At 33.5% G+C, this 26,713-nt stretch overlaps 1 protein-coding gene across 1 annotated transcript in view; it reads left to right on the top strand.

Moving 5' to 3' along the window:
• LOC145249591 (kelch-like protein 12) overlaps positions 1–21,106 on the top strand; it is a 56,243-nt gene extending 35,137 nt beyond the window's left edge. Inside the window, exons 8-11 of the mRNA XM_080111295.1 lie at positions 4,218–4,410; positions 7,435–7,692; positions 18,169–18,355; positions 19,559–21,106. Coding sequence (XP_079967421.1) covers positions 4,218–4,410; positions 7,435–7,692; positions 18,169–18,355; positions 19,559–19,691 — 771 coding nt within the window. The 3' untranslated portion in view covers positions 19,692–21,106. The remainder of the gene's footprint in view (positions 1–4,217; positions 4,411–7,434; positions 7,693–18,168; positions 18,356–19,558) is intronic.
• Positions 21,107–26,713: the final 5,607 nt, after the last annotated feature.

Genomic DNA, 26,713 nt, shown 5'->3' with positions numbered 1-26,713 from the left:
AAAAGCAAGATCAAACTGACCCAGACAAAAAGCACGAAAGTTAGCGTTAATAATTAGGTCAGCTTAGATATGCACGTGAAAGTCTCTGAAAAATTAAGAAAACTGATCAGAAAAACAAATAAATGGCCAAGTTCAAGAAATGGGGCGTCTGTTATAAATATACATACATATATACACAAACACACACATGCATATATATATATAAAAAAAAAAAATTAAAAAAATAAAAATAAATAAATAAAAAAAAATAAATAAAAAAAATAAAATAAAAAATAAAAATAAATAAATAGAAAATTATATATATACAGTCACATACATACATGCACATATACATACATACATACATATGTACATACACACAAATGCATACATACATGTATATACATACAAACACTCATATAAATATATATACACATATATGAATACATGTACAATAACACACACACATATATATATACATATATATACAAACACACACGCATGCATAAACATATACACATATCCAAAAACATATACAGGTTAAACAAAAAACATACATACTTACATACAAAATAAGAGGAGAGGCCGGTATCTGCAAACTCCAAAATAAGGCAAATAAATGTGTATGTAAATGCATATAGTTAAATATAAGTAAACAAATACATAGAATAAAAATGAATAGGTTGATGTATATATTTAATTAATCGGTATACTTATACCATAAAACGGAGACAGCAGATGGAAAACCGGCCAAAGAAATAAAGAAAAACAAATAAAATTAAAAATATAAAAAGCTTACAAGGTAAGATTATAAAAAAAAAAAAAAATTTATGGAAAAAGATATATATTTGAAGGGTTAAATTAATAGCTATGTGATTTCAAATTTACCATATTTAAACTTGGACATATGTTTGCAATAAGAGATCAGTTCGTTTTTAGAGTTTATTATATTACTACTTTGAGGAGAGGTTATAATAGTTATAGCTTCAGATGTACACAGGTGACAAGACTTAGATCCTGGAGTATAAGACTTAACTTTTTTTAGGATGGTCCATTTAATTGAAAAGTGGGTATTGGTAGAGTTAAGCTTTTTAACCAGTGTAGTTAGAGAAGTTCCCTGGTTATTATTTGAATTTTGGTTATTGAAAGAAGAAGTGTGGTTTGAAATTCTTTTCTTTATTAAAGTTGAAGTAGCACCTATATATGTATATCTTTTATTAATAGTTCGGGGTCGAGAATTAATATTAATTTGGTGATTTATACTGGGAAGAGAATTTAAATTTTGTTCATTTTGATGAACAGAGGGTAGGACAGTAATTGTATCAGGATTGGTTTGGAGGGGATAATTAGTGTTATCAGTGTTAGGATGGCTGCTATTAAAATTATTATTATTATTATTATTATTATAGCTGGTTGTATGATTGAAAATAGAGGGGCTGGTTGAATCGTTTGTTGGATTAATAATTATATCAGAGGGAGGGTCGGAGGAAGGATAATTTGGGGGCAAAATGTTATTGTCTATTATGGGAGAATTGCGTGGGAGCTCTGTAATTGTGCATGAATATATTACATCTTACATATATATATATATATATATATATATATATATATATATATATATATATATATATATATATATATATACCTTATTAATATTTTTTAACCAAGATTTTAATATATTAAAATTCCGGTAATGTTCATATACCAATAAAATCAAAGTCAAAATTAATTATTTATTATTTACTATTTCATGATTATCAGTTTCTGTAATTGATGATGCACATAATATTTTCACAAAAATAACACAAGAATGGAAAAATCTAACATTAAGTGCAAGCTATGGAGAACAAACAGATTAGGATGAATTAAAATAAATTTAATCAAAATATAAAGTTGAAGAAAACTAAGTGAGAAATTGAACTGAGATTGTTATAAAGAAGAAAATGTTAGAACTATAAGTTTACAATTAAACAAAGATGATTAATAAATACTAAAGTCTAAATATGAATGTATGGAATTTCGATAAATTGATAAAAATTGACAAAATAGAGTTATCTCCCTTAGAGTCTAAAGCTATGAATCATAATGAAGAGGAAAGATAAAAAAAAAAATTAAAATAAAATATTTAGATAATGATAAGAATTGAAAAGATAAATTTAAATTATTGACATAACCAGTATGGGACAAAGATAAATTTTAACTAATACTATTTGAATTAACCATTTACTTCTAGTTCCTTCTTAAGAAATGACATGATAAGCAAAAGGAATTAGTAGATCGTAATAGGTAAAGAAAGTTTATATGAAACTATGGTAGATTGAGGAAGAAATAGTGGAACATCTAAATTTAAACTAAAATTTGAAGGCATAGATTAGTATTTAGGAAATAAATCAAATAAATAAATAAATTAGGGGGAAAAATAATTATTAAAATGAAAAAATATACAAAAGATTAAATTGATATTAAAATAGGTAATTGGTTGAAATATCATTTAAAAAGTAGAAATATAAAAATGGGGGCTATTACTAAATTCAAAGGCTATTGAAAAAATAAAAAGTAAATATAAGAATGGTGGAGAGGTTGGTGCAACTGCTTCATCTCTTAAAATAGAGATTATGAATGTATTCATATATATATGACTAGTGTATTTTGCCATCTTAAGAGTAGCTATTTTGGAATATTTTTAAATGATATATTTAAAATTGTGCCAAAGGTTATGAAACAATTGTAACGCATAAGAAAATACACAATATGACATTCTCATTTTATATTTTGTTGTCTTTATCCTTGTGAAAATATATATGCATGGTAGCTTCTTTTAATCTTAACAGACTGTAGATACCTACTGTAAGGATACCTGCACGTGGAATTTTTGTGAGACAAGAGTTGTGCAATCTCCACCCTCACTTCTCCTAAGTCAGCGTTGTTAAATACTAGTGGCTAGCAAGTGTTACAAGTCTAGTCGCTCCTGCTGGCAGTTCGGTACTTAGTTACTTTCTACCATCTACCTCTACCTATATACCTCTACCAACCTGCTCTTCTGTTACCTGACCCTGCAGAAAGGGTCGCAAGGGTGACTCCTTTGCAACCCAGCGTGATCCTCCGCTCGACTTACCCCTCTCTCCCTTCAACGGGATATTTTTTTTTAAGAGATTCAGGATGATTGGAAACAATGCCGAGAAAAGTGGAGAGCACATACAGTGCGTAGAATTCCCAAACGGTCACCCATCTACTAGCCAAACTCAACTTCGCTTAACTTTGGTGAGCTGACGAGAACTGGTGTGTCAACGTGATTATGCTGTATATATATATATATATATATATATATACTTGAACTTTATATATATAAAATTCAAATATATTCATAACATAAACTTAAAACCAATATTTTTCAGAGATGCTCAATACAAAGTAAAACTTTTATAAATAAAATTATATGAACATTAGAAACAGTCTACATGGATCAAGCGATGTTTTGACGCTAACGTGTTTCCTCAGGATTATATTACCACAATTAACGGCTTTTTCCTTGAGGAGGCACTTTTTTAATAAGCTCCTAGGATTAATTCTCCCTCCAGATCTAAAAATAGAAGACGGGTATTTTTACTTACATCATAACAAAAAAAAAAGAAAAAAAGAATCCAAAAACAAACATACAACAATAAATGTTACCAAAGCAAAATAAATTACCTACCTGGATAAGTTTATTTGTATTTTAACATATTTTTAAGTGTTTCTTATTCTTGTTCTGTTCAGTTAGAATGAAAAAATAATATGGTTGACATAAGCATTGCAGGAAGACGCTTGATAATCGTTCAAAAATCAAAGATTAAACCAAATACTGGTATAAACACATTCAATAAATATCATCAACTGTATGAAAATGTAATATTCTACCAATATTTTATTTCTGTGATCAGAATTTTTTCAAATGGAATTTTGATAAACAAAGTTTCTTTCCAAGAATTCCCATCTGTGAAACACATTATTATAGGACTGCTTACCATCATGCTACAATATAGTCATCTTCAAATCCAATGTCAACAAATACTCATCATGAAATGCCATTCATTTCATTCATTATTTTCAATCCTCTCATAATATTCTTTATCAGTCAATTATCAATCTATCCACTTCATTAACCCTTATCCTTAAGTAGTTTTTAGCCTTGATAAGTGATCACTTATTAGTAAAAAAAAAAAATCAATGATTGTTTAAAATCTATTTTTTCTTTTCAGAATTTAATGAAGCCACGTCGTTATGTGTCTGCTGAATCATTAAATGGCAAATTGTACGTCATTGGTGGCTATGATGGCCAAGCCCGATTAAACTCTGTCGAATGTTTGGATCTAACAAGTGATGACCATATTTGGCAGAATGTAGCCCCGATGAATCAACACCGTGGATTGGCGGGGGCATGTGTGCATAAAGGTAAAACAAACAAAATGGTTTCATTTCTACCATATGTTATCACCATTTTTAATTTCAATCTGACTAGCAGGGGTACCCGGTGTTATCCAGGTGTGGGGAGATGGTGTAGTAAGGAGTCAATACAACCAAAACAAAGTTCAAGCGAACGGTAAAATAATTCAGTTTTTGTTTTGAAAAGGAAAAAATCCCATTACATGAGCCTCAAAATAAGAAAGAAAAAAAAGTAGTCAGGCGGGCAGGCTCGAACCTGTAACGTGAAGGTGAAAAAAAGCAAACCGCTTAACCCCCACGGCCATCATGATATATGACATTGCTGTTGTTCAAATTAAGGCTTGTCATTGCAAGCGCATGACTTTGCAAAAATGCTGACGAAAAAGTGACCCCCGACTTGTACAAAACTGGCCAATTATTCGATATTTGTCATCTGAAGGATCGAGTTTGAAAACGATACTGATCTCGGGAGGATCTGTCGCATGTGTGGAAAGTTTTTGTCAGACATACAAACACACATACACATACATTTTGCCTTTTATATATAAGACCAGCGGGGGGTACCCGGCGTTGCCTGGGTGTTTGGTGATGTGTGTGGTCACCCGGGTTTTTGTGTCGGGCGGGGGAGGGAGGGGTTTAAATAAAGAAAAAGTTTTGGTAGGTAAGTATGAAGGATCGAACCCAAACTCTGGAGGCAAAGTTGGAAATTAAAGTGTGAAAAAAAAAGTGTGACGTTAACCACGAAATACTAACGGAAACACGTTTGAATTTATTTAAGTATTTAGAATTGGCAGGTGCCCGTTTTAATGATTTAATGAGGTCAACTTTGACTGCGGGGTAGTATTTTATTTACTGCCGGAACACTTTTTTTATTTTTATTTTTTTTTTTGTTTCCCCAAGATGTTGGGGGGGGGGGGACCAGCTCCCCTATAACAAGGGGATTGTCCAAATTGAATAGCAATTGTTTGATATAAGGAGAAACTCCACATTGATCAAAGCTGATTGCTTTTGGACATTTCTGGCGACAGAATTAGTTTCGCTTTTATTATACGAAAAAGCCCAATCCACATGTGGCGAGCGAAAAATGTTGAATATTTATCTTTTCAAAGTTGAACAAATTAAATAGACAGGTGACCCTCGTTGTTAACTCATAGATATTATCATTTAGACGTGATATAAAAAGTTTTAAGAAGAAGTGAGTCGACCGATCGCTTCTTGGAAAGAAGCCTTTCTCGGACATACCCAAAAAGCGAACATACATACATACATTTTTGCTTTTATATTTATAGATAACAGCATAAAACATAATTCTTAACACAACTTGAGATTACAGAAAAATGTCCTAATCCTAACTAAAACCTAACTCATCTGTTATGCCACGTATTAAGTAACCATCAGTTCAAAGTGACAGTCTGGTGCTATCAGATCAGGTTGTCTGAAGATATTGTTTTCCTGACTAAAATGCACCAAACGTTGATGTTATTGTTTTTTCCTTTGCAAAACTTAATTATATAAAGAATTTGAAACATAAAAGCTTTTGCCAAAATGATCGAACCTGAAAAGGGTTGATATGCAGTAAAAGAAAACTAAGCTAAGCACCATGACTAATAATTCAAAGATATAAAGAACTTAAAGCATAGGACCTTTTTTTCCAAAATTACCGTATTTGGCATTAAATACCCCCAAACTGATATAAATAATTATAAAATTTAATAAACCCAACCCAATAAAACAAACGGACTTAACCAAACACATATATTATTTAATTGGAATTCATTATTGAGATGAGTATTATTTATTAATTTATTTATTGCGGACTATTATCCTCATCTTTCTTGGATGTTGTTTCATGACGTTTCGGCCAACTATTCCTCTGGCAACCGCGACGGGATAGGAACTTTGAATCTCCTAACTGCATCCATAGCAATTACTGCCATCCATAGTTGTTGTCGTGTCACCATGTTTTGTAAATAAATAATATATATACCATTCAGTCAAGCCTGACCATATAAGATCAGATAATAAATAAACATGAATTTATAAAACCAAAAAATTCAACCTTGATCGCTCTTTGGGGCCTGTGGCGCAGTGGATAGAGATGTTGAATCTCTACGGTTCCAGATGAGAATTGTCTGAGGATAGCAGTTTCAATTCTACCCAAAGCCGGCCAGAGGCTTACCTGGCCAAAACATGGTGAGATGACAACAACTATGGAAGGCAGTAATTGCTGAAAATGCAGTTAGGAGATTCGGGGTTCCTATCCCGTCGCAGTTACCACCTGACGAAGGCCAGAGAAATAGTTGGCTGAAACATCGTGAAACAACAACTAAAAAAGATGAGGATAACAGTCTGCAATAAATAAATTAATAAACCAAACACCATGAATAAATATTTAAAAATATAAACAACTTGACGCATAAAATATTTTCCAAAATTACTGAGTTCAGCATTAAAGAAATCGAAAAAGGTAAAACAACTAAATTGACAGGTTTAATTGTCAGCAATGGCAATACTAAAAATAAAATTAGGAATTAAGACATGCCATCCAATAAAAAGTAAGGCTAGAAAAACATGGGGAAACTGTCATACATGAAAATGTTGAAAATGGCTAACCACATATGGGAAAACATTTAGTGTCAAGAGATAAAGTAAAAATTATAGACAGAAGAACGGTAGAGAGTAAAACAATTCAAAGAAGCAGCACATATCTTGGGTAACAATTGCTTCCTAAATAGATTTTGTATAGAATTTAATACAATATGAAAACCGTAATAGATAAAGTTACAATTAAAAAAAATTGCTTTTGATCTGTGTTGTAGGCAATTTTTTTGTTTCATTTCTTTAAATCATGTAGAGAATATGAATTAGCAATCCTCAGTTCAAGATTCCAAAACATACGATGAAAATAGTCGTCCGAATAAATACAAATAGTACAAAAATCCAAATTTTAATAATTTCTTTTTTTTCTCTATCTAAAAGCAATGTAACATTTTTTTTTTTTTTTTTTTTTTTTAAACTTTTATTGACTTTCAGATCGAATTTATGTTTGTGGTGGATTTGATGGCTACACCCGTCATACAAGCATGGAATCATACAATCCCGTTCTTGACCAGTGGAACCTCTTGAGTGGCATGGCTGTTGGTCGAGAGGGTGCTGGACTTGTAGTGGCCAGAGATAAGATTTACTGCATTGGCGGATATGATGGTGTCAACCTGTTGGACTCTGGGGAATGCTATGATCCAGAAACTGAACATTGGTCAACCATTGTGCCAATGTCAACACGACGCTCAGGTAAGCAAAACAACATAATATTTCAATGAACAGCTTTAGACGAAAAAAATCTGTACGATTGTTAGGTTATTCCAAATGAACAAATTAAGAGGAAAAAAGAAGTCTGTACAGTTGTTGGACTATTCTAAATCTCAGACACATGGTAACCAGATAAACAAATTTTCGACATCTTTAAAATTATCATCAGTGAATTTCTGGGATTTTGCAAATAAAAAACAATAATTGTAATTCTATTAAACGAGACACTGCATTTGAATCCAGGTAGTCTGCAGATGCATGTAAAATCAAAATATTACCAAAGCTGCTATAAAGAAGGTGGGTTCTATCTACTGTGTTGGAAAATTATTCACACTTGCAAGTATCCAGTACCTCTACACCTATGCATGGAATATTGTTGTCGCATCTGGGCTTGTACATTTACCATTAGTCTCTGACTCTTAGATAGTGTCCAAAAAATAGCCTCAAATCTTATAGGTTCCAAACTATCGGTCAAGCTATAACCTCTGTCTCACAATGTTACATCCAAGTACTTTAATAGAATGTGCTCTGATGAACTCATAGCACTTGTACCCCCTTGACATAGATACCCTTGACACACATGACCAGCAGCAGCAAAATCCCACCCCATTCACTGTTGAGGGCCCTAGATGCCGAAAAGCCTTCTAATTCTTTCTTCCCTTGGACTGCTAGCCTTTGGAATTTTTCTCCTGTTTCCTGCTTCCCTAACTATACTGGCATGCAGAAGTTTAAATGTAATGTGAACAAATATCTTGCTACTCAGCTCCCCACAATCCCTTGTTAGACATGATCCCAAATAGAAGCCCCTTACATTCAGTGGCAATATGCATTGTTTGAGGTGAAGAAGATTAAAAAAGAAAAAAAAAAGAAACAAAATAAATAAAAGCAGTCAGTGCAAATCTATACACCCCTGAAAAACAAAAATGAAGAAAAATCTTTATGCTGTATTCTCCCATGACGGAAAGAAAATATTTTACACAAAAAAATTGTGTAAATTGATCAAATAAATCTATTTAAAAAAAAAGAAAAAGGAATTTTATGCCTAAATGATGATCAATAATCTCCCAATACCATTTTAAAGAACAAAGAAAATAATTAAAAATAATTCAAACTTGCAAGATTTTAGAAAGCCATTCTTAACATGGAGAAGGAGAGCACAGGAAAAATTCAAATTCAACATTGCTTTCCTGCCTGCTGGAAAACTGCTTCTGTGGTACCAGTTTTCAAGAATTCTGGCGAAAGAACTGACCCAGTAAATTACTGCCCCATTAGCCTTCTCCCACTTTTTGCCAAAATATTTGAGTCCATAATTAACCAAGCTCTAGTCCATCACCTTACAGATGCTAAACTTCTGACCGACCAACAATATGGATTTAGGCAAGCCCGTTCCACAGCAGACATCCTAACTGTAATCTCCGAACATATATACAATTCACTTGACAAAGCAGGGAGAGTAGAGTGGTAGCTCTAGATATATCTAAGGCTTTTGACAGGGTATGGCATGAAGGCCTTCTCAGGAAAATCAGATCATACGGTATCACTGGAAGAATACTTAACATAATTAAATCTTTTTTTTTTTTTTTTTTTGTACATGGAGTTCACCACTTATCAAGGCCCAATGGCCACTCAGGGATAAAGGTTATTGTGTGTACAGTAATCAAAGGGATAGTGTAGCAATAGTATTGGAGAATTGGTAAGGTGTCATTACTGTGTTGGACTTGAAGACATCCAGGTTGAAGTTGGGAGGGAAACAGGCAAGCGGAACAGAGTTCCACAGGCGTGCAGTTCTAAGAAAGAAGCTTTGTTCATGGTATCCACGTTTTGATTTAGGCACAGATAGGGAGTGGGGAAAATTATTGACGGTGGTTTCAGCTAGTCGGGTGTTTTTTGAGAAAGATTGGCGAGGGGGGACCAGAGATTGGAGCTCAGACGAGCATCTGCCATGGAAATAACGATAGAACAATGACAGGCTCGCTACGTCTCTTCTGTAGGAAAGAGGTTGCAGGGTAGACAAAAGGGCATCCCCCACCAAGCCACAAAGTCTATTTTGTACTCTGTCAAGGCAGGATAGGCTGTTTTTAGCAGCCCCCGCCCAGATGTGGCAGCAGTACTCCATCTTTGGACGTACTTGGCTCTTATATAGATAGAGAATTGCATCATTAGTGAGATATCTTCTGGAGAGGTAGAAGGATCCCACCAATTTCCCAGCGACCTTGGCCACAGACTTGATGTATGTGTTCCATTTAAGATCAGGTGTAAAGGTCAAACCCAGGAGCTTATCAAAGCCTGGGGCCTCCCTTATACGAGAGCCATCCATTTCAATTGATGCCAGATGGGGATCAGAGCGTTTATGATGAAGAGATAGGAGCTTGGTCTTAGATGCATTAAAGGTAACCAGCCACCTCTTTCCCCACTGTACCACGCGCTCAAGATCAGAGGAGAGAGAATCAGAGAGAACATCATCATTTACGGCCTTTGATGTGTTGCCATAGATGGTCGTGTCATCAGCATAGATGTCAATGAAAGATTTTAGTATGTGCTTTGGAAGATCATTGATGTAGATCAGGAAGAGAGTTGGGCCCAATATGGACCCCTGAGGACTCCAGCATTAATACTGTGGGCCTGTGATTTCTGCCCATCAACAACTACTCTTACGAGCCTATCTGAGAGAAATGACTTGATGATAGAGAAAACATTTCCAGTTATACCGTAGCTGGAAATCTTGTGTAGTAGGCCTTCATGCCAAACCTTATGGAAGGCCTTTGATATGTCGTGAGCAATTGCCCTAGAAATGGAGTCTTTTTCGAGAGATTTGCTAATCCTATGAGATATAACCGCTAGCACATCTGCTGTAGATCTAGCAGAGCGGAAACCATATTGCGTGTCGCTAAAAAGGTTATTTCTGCTGAGGTGGTTGACTACTTCTCTATTTATTGTGGATTCCAGCAACTTACTCATGACACACAGGAGACTTATTGGTCTGTACTGAGAGGGGGATAATTTATCACCTGAATTCTTAAATACAGGGCATACTGATGAGGTTTTCCAGGGTGTTATGAAGCACTTCTTAAGGCAACACTTAAATAGTTTGGAAAGTATGGGGCAAGTTCTGGTTGTAATTTTTTTAACACTATAATTGGAATACCGTCAGGACTAGTTGCTTTATTGGAGTCAAGGTTCTTGATTAGCTTGGCGACCTCACGCACAGATATTTGTATGTTGTATAGCGTGTTGTCTGTTATAGGATGGAATATGGGGAGTTGATGGCCTTCGTCACACAGGGTAGAATTTGCTGCAAAGTTTTTGGCAAATAGTTTGGCCTTGTCGGATGCTGTCGAGATGACCTCTGGTCCATTGATAATGGTTGGGATAGAACGCACGTTTCTGTTCAAGATCCTATTTGCTATTTGCCAGAACTGGTGGGAACCAAGCCACTGCTCAGCTAGTTTGGACTTAACGGATTGCGCATATAGTTCTCTTGCATTTTTTATTACTCTTTTACAGTGGTTGCTGGCGGTTCTGAAAGCAGCTTTAGTTTCAGTGCATCTATTACGTTGGTAGCTATGGAAAAAGTGATTTCTGTGTGCAATGGCAGCAGCATATTCAGGGGAGAACCATGGCTGGCTGTTAGGTTTTTGTTGGAATTTTTTGGATGGTATGAATTGGTCTATGCCTACAAGTAACCATTCGGTCAGGTCTGATACTATAGAGGACACATCCTTTTTAAACATGGAATGGAGAGGGAGATCAGATATGAATGTACGGAAGCTATCCCAGTCCGCCATAGAGTATCGGTATACAGTACGGTGGAGAGGTACATCTGTAGATTTATTATATTTCATTTTTATCTTAACTGAAGCGACACAGTGGTCGGAGGATCCCAGAGGAGATAGAACGGAACATGAGCATAGCTCAGGGGAAGTGGATAGAAAAAGGTCTAGGAGGCTTGCGAACTGACTGGTACTATCGGGCACACGGGTGGGCTCGCGGACAATCTGGGTGAGGTCATAGGTAATGGCAAAATCATGACAGAACCTCCCCTCATCATCAGTCTTATTTGAGTGGGTCAGCCATTCCACATTATGGACATTGAAGTCACCGCAAATGTGAATGTTAGCCAAGGGATGAGCAGACAGGATGTGGTCAATTTTTTCTGATATACTCTTAAAGACAGTAACTTCACTGTTGTGGGGGCGATAGAGAGCAAATATAAATATGGTGGTGTAAGCAAGTGCAACCCGGAAGCACATATAAGATAGATTAGGGTCTTCTCTGGAGATATCCCTGCCACATGGGAAGCCATCTTTAATGTAGGCACATATTCCATGCCCGTGGCGATCTTGGGGGTCAGATTTAGATGTTAGGTTAGAGTAGCCTTTAATTATGAACTCATCTAGGGAGGTGGTCGGCCCTATTCCAGTTTCGCTTAGAAAGAATATGTCAGGTTTCGTCTCCTGTAATTGGGTTTCAACCTCTGGAAAGTTAGAACGTAGACCCCTGATGTTGGAGAAGGAGATATGGTAGTAGGGGTCTACGTAGGAGGATGGGGTTCTAGGTTTATTCGTGTTTTCTTTTTTGAGATATTTCATGTTGAGGATTTTGGGGTTTGTGGAACAGGTCAGTATACTTGGTTAGAGCAGAACAGAGAGGGAAAGTAAGAGAGGAAAGACAGGAAAATTTTTTTTTTTTTTTTTTGTAGCACATGATAAGGTAAAGCTGTAACAATTACCCACTAGTATGGCATCGAGAGGCCCCACCAGAGACTACTGCATGGTCCAGAATCCATTCACCAAATGGCAATACAGCAGCCCCAGTACTTTGCACCTGCTGATAGGACAGCCTCCTTAGTGGTTATTCCAAGGTTTGGGTCCCTGACTATCAGGCGGTTAACGTCAGCCCAGACGAAAACGTTTACCTCCAGCACCCTTACTAGTGACATGGCCGCAAGGATAGACATAGAGACAGAAAATTTCCGACATCTCAGACTACTGTTCACAAAGTACTACCAACCTGGGAAGCAGCTTTTTCTTCACACTTTGTCAGAAACATTACTCATTAGAAATTAGGACTGAGGGACAAAAAAGGAGAAGCGAGAGTTACTGGAGCTGCCGATAACACATCCACTGCATTATCTACTCTCCATTAAAAAAAAAAAAGAAAAACGGTAAGAGGGACTTATTTATATCTACTTAGTATAAGTCCTTTGCCCATTCCCAGTTTAGAATAGAATTTGAAGATAGTCTCCCCTCCCATATTAATCCGTGGAATTTTTTTTTTTTTTTCCATTATTTTATTTATTTATTTATTTATTTTTTAATAAGATAAGATAAGAGAAGAGAAAATCCAGGTTGTCCTCGATGGTCATACATCTAAACAATATGATTTAAATGCGGGAGTGCCTCAGGGGTCTATCCTTGGATCTCTTATTATTCCTAATATTCATAAATGACGTCCCTGACAAAATTGTCTGTGAGATGGGTACATATGCTGATGACACCACGCTCAATAACAGACACAACAGGAAAACAAATGAACACATATCAAAAGAAATGGCAGAAACACTATAGGATGACCTCCAATCTGTAGTGGAATGGGGACAAAAATGGATGGTCACATTCAATGCCGCCAAGACTAAACTTGTTTCCTTCAATAACTACAAGAAACCTTCTCTACCACCAGTAGTAATGGCTAAAGAATCTTTATCTGAAAGCACATCTTTTAAACTCCTCGGCCTAACGTTCACAGGAAACATGAGTTGGAACAATTACATTGAGAGCATTGCCAGGACTGCTGCAAAAAAGGTAGGTTCTCTCTACCGTGCTAGAAAGCTACTAATGCCCGAAAGTATCCTGTACCTCTATAAGGCCACCATTCGCCCATGTATGAAATATTGTTGTCATATTTGGGCCGGTGCATCTGCTACTAGTCTCTCACTCCTAGACAAGATTCAAAAGAGAGTCGCCAACCTAATAGGTCCTGAACTGTCATCCAAGCTTCAGCCTCTGTCCCATCGACTAAATGTAGCATCCCTCTGCCTGTTCTACAAGTACTTTAACGGTGAATGTTCTGACGAACTGTAAGCACTTTACCCCCTCTATGTAAATACCCCCGACAAACCCGACAAGCAGCTAAATCACACCTCTTCACAGTAGAGATCCCTAGATGTAAGAGAGCCTTTTAGTCCAGTAGTTTTTCCCCAGAACCGCTAGACTTTGGAATTCCCTTCCGGGTTCCTGCTTCCCCAACTGTACTGACATGCAGAAGTTCAAGTGTAACATGAACTGACATCTTGCTGCCCAACTCCCCACCTAGTACCCTTATAGCCTGTGTCCCTAATAGTAGCCCCCTACATCAAAGTGGCAATGTGCCTTGTTTGGGGTGAAAATGTGATTTAAAAAAAACAAAAAAAAAAACTCCTCCTTAAAAACACTCTTCAAAAATAGAGTTTAAAATCAATCTTGTGCATTATCTCCATTAATTGCTTTAAAATTATTTTTTTTATAAAAATAAAACATGATCAATTTATGTGATTTTTGGTGTATATTTTCTTTACATGATGAATGCATTCATCCCAAAGATTTCTCTTTATTTTATTTTATTTTATCTTAATTTTTTTGGAGGTGGGTGGTGAGTTATGAACTAACTCCATGCTGTCTTTTAAACTAAGAAAAAATCTATCCTGCGTATTTTACACTAAGGGAGACAACTGTGCTCCGACGAGAAAGTTAATTGTCAATTGGATTGTTTTAATCTATAGTAATCAAAGCCTTTGACATTTGTTTCCTCTTGTGGAGCAGCCCAGGTGAAGTGTAGTCACACCATGACTAATCAGATTCATAAGCGTATCAATTTTAACTGAACCTTTAAAGGACTACATTCAGACCCTTTGAGATTGGCAGAGCAGGTAGAGAGCTTCCGAATGCCTATAAAGAAAGACTATCTTGCTTGTTTTACACCAAGGAAGGCAACATTACTCTGACAAGAAACGAGAAAGTTAATTGGATTATTTCCCTTACATCATGTCTCTGTCAATTTAATACAGAGCAAAACTCTCTCAGTTGAAAGATATACTGTTAAAGAAAATACTTTTGGCAGACGACGTTTGTTATTTTTCATTCTTTTCTTCATTGTTTAAACTTGTGGCAAACTACACCCAACGGTGTAGATTACTTAAATATATTCATTTGTTATTTATAGAAGAGAGTTGTTTTTCTTTCTTTGACAAACTTTTCATTAGAGATTATTATAGAAGATAGTCTTACAGTTTATATGAAAACTAGCCTGGGTGCCCGGTCTTGCCCGGGTGTTTGGAGGTGTGTGTTGAGCAAAAAAACAAAACAAAAAGTGGTAATAGGCAGGCAGGCAGGCTCGAACCTGTGATGCGAAGGCGAAAAAGAAAGTGGAGGTTTGTGTAAGGATGTTGGTTGAGAAAAAAAAAAAAAAGAAGGAACATTGCGAGCGCAAAAAAAAAGTGGTATTAGGCAGGCAGGCTCGAACCCATACCACGAAGGAGGAAAAGAAAGTGAAAAAAACAAAACATGATGCGTTAGCTGTTGCACTCATTGCCAAACCGGATGTGACGTAGGCTAGACAATCGAAAAAAGGTGATGTCTTTTGAAAATATCGGCAAAAAAAGCGACCTCTCTTTGTAGAAAAGTGCTTAGTTGAGGGTAAAGGAATAATTGTTTTTGGCCAATTTGTTTTATATTTGTCGTCCAAAGAGTCTAGCTTCAGAATGATACCGATCTCATGAAAATCCGTCACTTATGTCAAAAGTTTTTGTGAGACATGCATACATATATACATACATATGTACATACATGATGATTGCAACGTCTTGTCAGACGAGTGCCACTCCCTCAGACATTTAAAATCCATGAGCCTAAATGCCTGAGGGAGTATCTATACAAAGATGATGTTACAGAGTCTTAGCTTTGTACGACAGCTAAGTCTCTCTCTCGGTTCAAAATGTTGAGATCCAGCAACAAGCAAGAGCAAGATAGCCAGCAACAAATTAAACTGCAGACCAGCTTAATGCGGGTACTGGTCTCCCGCTTTATGGTTTTTAAATCAGAGATTTGCTTCTCCTAGAAAGCTTGCCTTCACCACGGCTTACGGGAGCCCTCTCCACCCCAATACACATGTACACACACACAAATATACACGGTGCTAGTTGGCCGTTGACCCAGAAAAAGAGTTCATTCGCCCTTTGGAAGGTCTTGTTTTTAATCCTCCAAGGAGACTAGCCGCCCTCCTCACCAAACAAGTCTGCTGGGGGAACCAGTTTAGTCGCCGGTGACCCGACCATGAGACAGGTAGTACTGGGTTACATGGTACCAGTAGCATATGACATGACCTGACACACAGACATACATACATACATGCATACATTTAAACAGACAGATGAGATTTATATTATAGATTAACTCTTAAACATATTCATTGTTTTGCCATTACACTGAAGATAAGAACGTAACAATGGTAAGGAAACGACGAAAAACATGGGTGAACAGTGTTAAAATAAACGGTTAGACCAGATTGCGCAGTGACGTGAACATTCTGTGCTTATTTAAATTGGCACTTATGGTGGCAATTAAGAGTAAAGAAAATACAGAAACGTCTTTATGATGTGCATACCAGTCATGTAACGAAGATAAAATACTTTTAAAAAACACATAATTTGTTCAAGTAGTTTTTTTTTATTCGCAAAATAAGGAAACATTGACAAATATAGGCGAACGTAGTCAAAAATAAAAGAGAATATGTCAGGTCTGATCTGGCCTGACTGCATATGTAGAAGTTAAAAACATTAATATTTCTTCCCTCTTGCGGAGAGCAACCTCTAATGAGATGGTTTGATCACACAATGACCAGTCACACTCTTTGGCGTATTAATTTTGATTGTACTTTTTAAAGACTCCATCCGGAGACTTTTGTGGATTTACAGAGCAATTGGAAAAGCTTTGAGGCAGCCATAAAGAAAGATAGTGACACTCTCCTTCCACCTGTCGCGTATAGAATTGACTGAGAATGGCCATCTTCACTTAAAGAAAAGACTTGTTTCAGCTGACATTTCTTAATTTATATTCTTTTCTATTCACTTTCTTAACTCCAGGCAACCTACACTGTTCTTTGTAGCTCAAAAAAGTTGACTCACAACAAAGGCAGAAATGGTACCATTAAAATGAGCAATCTTCCATGCTCCAGAATTTATTTTTCTACATAGTCAGCACCATTCTCAATGCATTTTTGCCAGGAATTCAATGACGCACCTCTACTTTTGATGCATGTTAATCACAGGGGGTTGCTTTCTTAGAGTGACACACTGTCCATCAGTATCTGCAATAAAGAGATGTAAGTTTCAGATCATCAATGCATAAGTTCAGTCATCATAACAATACAATTTAAAATCCCCTTTTGGAACACCCCCATAAGATATACTATAAAAAATGTTTTTTTTAAAATCACTGTTTTTATTCTCTTCCTTAATATTTCTTGAATTGTAATATGTTTCTTTGATTGTCTGCATGCATATTATATGCAATGCTTCAAGCAAATTTATCTATATACCTATAAATTTAAGTTTTTCCTCGCTCTGACATTGATATTAAAAGCCTACTTTTTCTATTTAAAAATTATTAAAATAAACTTTTTAATATACTCAGTTATGGATTTGAAGGTTAACTAATTTGCATATTCTTTGAAAAAACGGGCGTTAATTAATTACTTATTAATTTTTTATGTTTCTGATTAGAAGATTCTTTTCATTTCACGATTACGTTGAATTCTATTTATGCATAGTTTCTACATTCTGCATAATTGCATAGAATGTGAGATGAAGACATTCTAGCACATGGAAATATATAGATATAGATATAGAAGTGACCTTGTCAGTGCATGTGGAAAAAGTCTCTACCAAACTCTTCTCTGAATATTTGGTCTACAGAGTTGAAATTTGATATATAGTGTATTTGGTTATGTAGTACACTCTTGATTTGGTCTTTAGCCAGTTAAATAGCGGCTAAAGGGTTAAAATTGAAAAAAAAAGTTTTGGTTTCGATTCTAGCTGATGGCACACAAGTGATTTTTTTTTACTTTTGAAATCACTGCTATATATTAAGTACTATATAATAATTGATAGAGATTGGCTCCATAATAGTAAATACGAAATCTGCATGAATTAAAATATAATATTTTAGTGTATTTTACGACTGGGCAATGCCGGGTGACCTACTAGTTAAAAATATTTTATTAATTTTGGAGGTTTTTAATACTTGTTATTTTACGATAAATCAAGACAGACGCTAACTATTTGTTTTTCTGCTTTATTAATTTTTTATGAAATACAAAATTTACTTTAATTTAATATTTCTGTCAAATTCTGATTACCAAAATTAATTGTACAAATCTTTCTTAATGTTCTGACCTTGTTTTTTTTTTTTTTTTCTTGATCTAAAGGAGCTGGTGTGGCTGTAGTGAATGACCAGATTTATGTGTGCGGTGGCTATGATGGCAGCAATCACTTGTCGAGTGTTGAAAGTTACAACATCCACACTGGACATTGGACATCAGTGCAAAACATGAAAGTTCCGAGATGTTATGTCGGAGCATGTGTACTCCGAGGAAAGCTTGTTGTTGTGGCAGGGTAAATATTTTTCTTTTTTTTTCTTTCTTTTTTTAATTCAGAATGAAAGCTGATTTCATTATTTTTTTTTTTAAACAAATTACTAAATCAAGTTGAAATTTTCAGCACATTTGTTATTTAAAAAAAAAATATCCACCAGCAGTTCTAATCAGAATTCAGATTTTCTTCATTCCATTCATCATTTTTAATCCACTCATAATATTCTTCATCATTCAAATGATAATTGATCCATCTCATTAATCTTTATCTTATAGTAATTTTTTTCTTAATAAATGGTGAATATTTAGTAAAAAAAAAAAAAAAAAAAAGACTGAACGACTGAAAAAGAAGGGAAGTAAATTGCTTAAAAATTTTTTTAAACGTTTTGTAAACTTCTAAAGAGATGATAATCTGTTGGTGCAAAATCTAAAGAAATGGTGGGCGATGTATAATTTTTCAGGCATATTTTTCTAGATTTTTGGTTTTTGTGAAGTTTTGTCCTTTATTGTGATACTGAACATACATATAGCACAAAAGATTTAGAAAAATATGTCTAGGAAATGTGGTTTCTTCTTTTTTTTCTTCTTTTTCTCTTTTGGCCCTGTCGGTGGGGCATTAGAATACGCCGACTGCCCCCCTGCAGAGGGTAAAAGTCCCTCAATGGGGGTCCTGGACATGACCTTAAACTATATCCAGTGGTGAGGCCCCAGCTTGTGGGCTTTGGGGAGTGTAGAGCCCCTCTTTAATTACCATTGCTCCCAGGTCCACTCTGACCCAGAGTGGTAGTACCTGTTAGGGTCCCAACTATGGGTTAAATAGAAACCGACGTGAAAACAACAAATATATTCTATTAAAAAATTTTTTCTTCAAAATCTTTGGATTCGGCATTAAATAACCCGAAAAGGGTTGATATGCCGTAAAATAAAAACAACCAACCAACCAATCTTTTTCTCTTTTTTCTTCCTTTTCTCCTTCTTTCTCCTTTTTCTTTTCCTTCTTTTTCTTCTTCCTTTTCTTCTTTTTCTTTCTCTTCTCCTTCTTCTTGTTCATTTAACATGTCTCATGATTGTTCATATACAAAGTTTATGAAGAGTTAAAAGCTTCAGATAAAACAGAAGTGACATTTTAGCATTTTTATTTGTGAAGTATAGAACATGGAGATTATTAGGGGAAATAACTCATTTTTTAACTGTGTTTTCTTCTTGTTTTCCGCATCTGTTCCAGATATGATGGAAACAGCCTTCTTGACTCTGTTGAAAGCTTTGATCCAGTGAAGAACATGTGGGAACCCTTGGAGGAGAACATGTCAATACAACGTTGCGATGCCGGAGTTACGGTTGCAAGCATGCGATGCTGACTAGACAGCTATGATACGCTGTTGCCACGAGCAGCTACTCAGGCTAACACAGACAAGGAGAAGGAAGCTGGAATCAGCTGACCCCTATCGTATAAGAGGTCAGCTAATTGTACTTGAACTGTTCCTCTGTCTAATTTTTACAGTAACCAGAACCTTCCAGGAGTTATCATATTCCGTGGGAATAATTAATTTTCACTATTAAATCCCCGAAAGAAAAAGATGAAAATCTATTCTTTTTGGTGTTCTGTAAAGAATGGAAAAAAAATACCAAAGAAATTAAAAACAAATTTATAATTTCAAATCTCAACAAATAATTTTATGAAGAAAATTAAAAAGAAAAAAAAACAAAAAAATGAGGGAGAATGCATTTCTGTGATAGGTGAAGATGGACTCTTTTTTTTATTTTTCATCCAGTATGGCACAGGATTAATTTTGATAATGCTTGCTGCTATCAAATAAGTGAACCAACAACTGAGAAGGAATGTAAGTTTTTGGTTATGCTTTTTATGTCTCTGTATTGCTGCAGTTCCCTTTTTTTATTTATGTAAAAAAAAAACCTTAACAGTGTGCACCGATGTAACACGTTTGTCTTCTGGTGCATTTCTATGTATTTGCAGTTACACTCTGATTTATATATATCAGTCATAATTTAAAAAAAAAATAGATTAAATTAATACACACTCATAAGTTTTTATTAGTTTTTTTTATTTTTTGGAAACACCTGAAATTTCCTGACATGTTTGCAAAAAAAAAACAAAAAATGAAAATTTTGGAAATAATATTCTAACATGATAGCAATTGGAACAACCAAAGTTATTTATATATTCATCAACATTTAGTTTTTATCACAAGACTTCCTGAGGAGGATTGATTTGAAAATTGAACTGTAAGTACAATATTTGAAAATATTTGGTGCGATTATGACATGAGAAAATTCTTTTGGTCATTAAAATTCAAAATGTATGTGTTTATGAAATGGAACGAGTGTTTTTTTTTGTTTTTATATTCCCAACAAAACTTTGTAAATAATATCAATAAAAAACAACAAAAAAAAACACTCGTTTCCTTTGATAAATATATCATATTTTGTTTTTAAATTCCAATGACTATGGTTTATTTGGAAAAAAAAAGAACAAAAACATTCTTTTCACATTAAAATCGCACCACATTTTTTAAATGCTAACTATATATCGCATGACATGAACGCATGACACCTGTGAGTCATTAAAAAAAACCCAAAAATATTTGTTCACATCGCAAATGCACCAAACATTTTCCAGTATTACATTTCTTCAAATCAATCATCCCGAGAAACTTTTACAATAAAGACTAAATAATTTTGGTTTTCCATTTTCATTTTCCATACATATACACATATATTAGAAAAAATTTCAGTTGATAAATTAAAAAAAAAATTCTTAAATTCTCACAGGCAAAACTCATCCATGTATACTTTTTTTAAAGTATAAAGATACAATTTCATAACTATGAGATGTTAGATGTAAGTTCCATAATTAATAGGTTATTTGAATTTGAGCCTTTTTCAACGATTCTGAGAAACTGCAGGTTTGATGGATGGTCAAACTAATGTATACTGGCATTTGAGATTAATATATATGCTCTTACATACGTAATTAGGTACTTTAGTCATTTCTTTATAAAATAAACTACATTACATTACACAATATATATATATATATATATATATATATAAAAATATAAAAATATATATATATAAAAAAATATAAAAATATATATATATATATATATATATATAACATAACATTACACTATATATCAACATTAAATTACATAATATATATCATTACATTACATCATGTAATATATAACATTGCATTACAGCATATATAATATAACATTATATTACACTATATATAACAGTACACTATATATAACACTAGCCTGGGTGGCTGGTGTTGCCCGGCTGCCCGGCATTACCTGGGTGTGTAGAGGTGTGTGTAAGGGTGTTAGTTGGGAAAAAAAAACAAGTAAAAACAACAAAAAAAAAAAATAGAAGTAGTAGGCAGGCTCAAACCCATAACGCACAGGAAGAAAAGGATGTGGCAAAAAAGCAAACGGTCTTATCGATGAGCCCAGCACGATTGTGATGTCACGGGCCGTCGAAATAACGTCTTTTATGTGATGTTGTTGATGCAAGGTTTGAATGACTTGCAAAAATGTCAACGAGAAAAGCGACCACTCCTTGTAAAAAATGGCCAAGTTGACAGTGAAAGAATTAATATTTTTGGCCAGTTTCTTGATATTTATCATCCGAGACATCAAGCTTTAAAACAATGTCGAAAGTTTTTGGCAGACATGCAAACACACACATACACACATTTTGTCTTTTTTATTATAGATTATATTACACTAACATTACATCATATATAATATGACAATGCATTACATTATATATATTACATTACATTAGTAAGTTATAAAAATATATATGGCAAGCTACACAGAATATTTTGCGTTTCATTCTCATGAGAATTAATTCAACTTATACCTCGTGAGAATTCGTCAGGCACAAGCCTGACAAATTCTCATGAGAATGAAACACGGAATGTTCTGTGTAGCTTAATTGCCATATATATTTTCATAACTTACTACCTAGCTCTACCAATGTATTGAGCACTGTTGAAGTAAATACGTAAACTTTACGCATAAAATTATATCTTTGTATATTAATTTATGTGATTAACTGAAGTAGACATAACATTACATTATATATATAATGTTACACTACATTACATAATATGTAACATTACATTACATCATATATAATATAACATTGCATTATATATAACATTACATCATATATAATATAACATTGCATTATATATAATATAACATTACATTATATATAATATAACATTACATAATATGTAGCATTACATTACATCATATATAATATAACATTGCATTATATATAATATAGCATTACATCATATATAATATAACATTACATTATATATAATATAACATTACATTATATATAACATTACATTATATATAATATAACATTACATTATATATAATATAACATTACATTATATATAATATAACATTGCATTATATATAATATAACATTGCATTATATATCATATAACATTACATTATATATAATATAACATCACATATATAATATAACATTGCATTATATATAATATAACATGACATCATATATAATATAACATTGCATTATATATAATATAACATTACATTATATATAATATAACATTACATCATATATAATATAACATTACATTATATATAATATAACATTACATTATATATAATATAACATTGCATTATATATAATATAACATTACATTATATATAATATAACATTACATTATATATAATATAACATTACATTATGTATAATATAACATTACATTATGTATAATATAACATTACATTATGTATAATATAACATTACATTATATATAACATTGCATTATATATAATATAACATTGCATTATATATAATATAACATTACATTATATATAATATAACATTACATCATATATAACATTACATTATATATAATATAACATTACATTATGTATAATATAACATTACATTATATATAACATTGTATTATATATAATATAACATTACATTATATATAATATAGCATTACATTATATATAACATAGCATTACACCATATATAACATTATATTACATTTTATATATATAAAATTTTACTAATATTTTGATTGTACTATATTTAATTGTTTCTATTTCATGTTATTATTTGTTTCATACACAACAAAACATACTCTCTCATTACTTCTAACCTTAAGTACAGGTGTCACCTAAAAGACTATCCAGACGAAAAGAGAAAGAAAGAGAGTAGTCACCGCGAGGTGTTACGGATTGTTGTATGGTTAAATGAAGGATTTTGTTGCTGAAAATCATTAATCTTAATTTGAGAAATGGAATTTCTTGAATTAATGTACATTCATGGGCAACGTCGGGACACGGGTAAGCTAGTATTATATATTCATGTTACAAGTTGGCTGTCAAATTCTCCTTTCAACTGATGCAATTATTTACTTCTAACATTTCTTGTCTCCTCTAAGAATCTTCCTTCAATTATGTTTGCTTGATTTTGTTTTTTCCTGTTTTCGGTTAAATGAGATTTATTTTGTAATATTTAAATTATTACTACTTTTCTCATCTTCAATGTTATTCTTAACAACGTTTCAACTGATAAGACTTCCAACATTTGGGAATCTGCACAAAATTTTGAATTGTACACTTTATTTAATCAATCATTACATCGTCCAAAATGTTGTGAGAATCAAACTCAAGATGAAAACAACAGTTTTAATAATTTAAATGATACAAATTGTCATTCGACACCTAAAAAATTCAGAAATATAGATTTACTAGCAGTTCAGCTCGGCTTTGCTTAGGCCCTATGTACTGTTCATAACTTTATGTGCATATATATATATATATATATATATATATATATATATATATATATTAAAAGGTTTGACTCATGTCCAGGTAACCTACATCTAAAATTTCAAGTGTTTAGATGCAAAATTAGTGGGGAAATTTGGTGGAATCTGCAAAGGTCAACTTTTTCAAGTTTTACCTTTTACAGCTAAATTTTCACCCTAAAACTTATTAAAATGCTTGCCGCATGTCTGAATACCTGTTATGTATAAATTTCCAATGTTTAGATCAAAAATTGGCTGAGTAGTTTGCTAGAGACCGCAACGGTCAAATCTTTTGACTTTTGACGCCTTGGCAGCCAAATTTTCAGATAAAAACCGATTAAAAAGCTTGCCCTATGTCTGAATACAGTTTATGTGAAATTTCAAATGTTTAGACCAAAAATTGGCTGAGTAATTCAGTAGAAACCGCAAAGGTCAAATTTTAAAAAAACTTTGGCCTCAATTTTGACCTCTTAATATTTATTGTTTTGGGCTCAAATCAAATTAAAAAGTTTGATCCATGTCCAAGTAATCTACATCTAAAATTTCAAATGTTTAAACCCAAAATTGACGGAGGAGTTTGGTAAAGTTTTCAAAGGTCAAATTATTGAATTTTGACCCTTTGACAGCCAAATTTCTAGCCAAAAACTAACTAAAAAGATTTTCCCAAATCTCAATACCCCTTATGTCAAATCTCGAGTCTGTACGCTGAAAATTGGCAGAGTAGTTTTGTAGGGAAATGTACACATACAGATACACACACAGAGACAATTTCACTTTTATAGATATATAGATTTATATTTTCATTTAGATCATGGCCAATTTCTCTTCAGAGCACTGTTTTCTTTTTCATCGTTAGGGAAACAAATTTATTATATCAATAGATGCATTAATATATAATGCATTCGAATGTTATTAAAGTATTTATTTATTTTAACTCTTTCTTTTATTAAAGCTGGACTACATGAAGCCTATTAGGTGTTTTATGCAAAGGTCAGATTAAAAAACTCTTATATTGCTAGACCAGGAGGGCTCCCCAGCAATGACTGGGATAAAAGCGTGACATGTTTATCCCTCTCTCTTTCCTCTTCCCCACCCTCTCTTTCTTCTTTGCCCAGCCCATTTCTGTTTCTGAACATCTGCACATAAGCTTGAGTTAACATAAGAGAAATAATTCTGTGAAAAAAAATAAGAGTTACTTCCCTTCACATTATAACATTAAAAGATGTATGTACATTTTAGTATCATTAAATGATATGAATGGCCATTTAACCACCAAATAATTTATCTTTTCTTTTTAATGTTGTATATTATACATCTGGGGTTATTAAAAAAATGGGTGTTGTGTATTTTTCATGTTTTAGCTTGAAAATACAAACAAACATTTGCCTTTTGTATAATAGATTTCTTAATGATAAAGTTAAAAACTCCAATGTCTTTTAAGCATTCAAATTATTCTAGCTGCTGAAGTGAATGAGTTTAGCATGCCACTGCATCTGACATCATTCAAAAGTCACATCTTTTCAAATAGAGGCAAAAAAACAACACATACTTACAAATTAATTTTGTCTCATTTTTTGTTTTCATTAAAAAATTGATGCATTATTAATTAAACAATACATTCAGTAAAGATAAGCACAGAATCAATACACCTGAAAATAGTACATTCAATCACAATTCTGTTAAAACATATTCATGTGCAAGGTAGTCATTAACCATCAAGCAATCTATTCTATAAAAGTTTTGCTTACCAGATTTTAAAAGTTGAAGCTAAACAGTATTCAAGCTGACAAATGAAACTTTGATTCTGACTAGCCAATTTACAATTGTTATTGTTGTATCATGTTATTTGCTATAGATTAACATACTTTGCTACAATTAGTTAAATGATTAATCTGATAGTTTTCTAATATGCAGCCATTCTTAAAGTCACCTAAAAAGAAAAATCTCCATGATGCAATCTCTGAACATATATACCATACACTGGACAAAGCAGGGGAGAGTAAAGCGGTAGCCTTAGATATATCTAAGACTTTTGACAGGTTATGGCACGATGGTCTGCCAGGAAAATCAGATCATACAGTATCACTGGATGAATACTTAACATAATTAAATCCTTCTTAAATAAGAGAAGAATCCAGGTTGTCCTTGACGGTCGTACATCTAAACAATATGATATAAATGCAGGTGTATGTCAGTGGTCTATCCTTGGACCTGTATTATTCCTAATATTCATAAATGACCTCCCTCATAAAATTCTCTCTGAGATGGATATATTTGCTGATGACACCAAATGAACACATATCTAAGGAAATGGCAGAAACACTAGAGGAAGACCTCTAATCTGTAGTGGAATGGGGACAAAAATCGATGGTCACATTCAATGCTGCCAAGACTAAGCTTGTTTCCTTCACTAATTACAAGAAACCTTCTCAACCACCAATAGCTAAAGATGCATTACCAAAAAGTACTTCTTTCAAACTCCTTTGCTTAACGTTTATAGAGGACATGAGTTGAAACAGATACATTGAGATCATTGCC

This window comes from Euprymna scolopes, chromosome 28, assembly GCF_053919585.1.
Source record: "Euprymna scolopes isolate OS-2025 chromosome 28, ASM5391958v1, whole genome shotgun sequence".
Taxonomy (NCBI): Eukaryota; Metazoa; Mollusca; class Cephalopoda; order Sepiida; family Sepiolidae; genus Euprymna; species Euprymna scolopes.
Note: the sequence above shows the minus strand (reverse complement) of the source record. Positions and strands in the feature narration are given on the sequence as shown.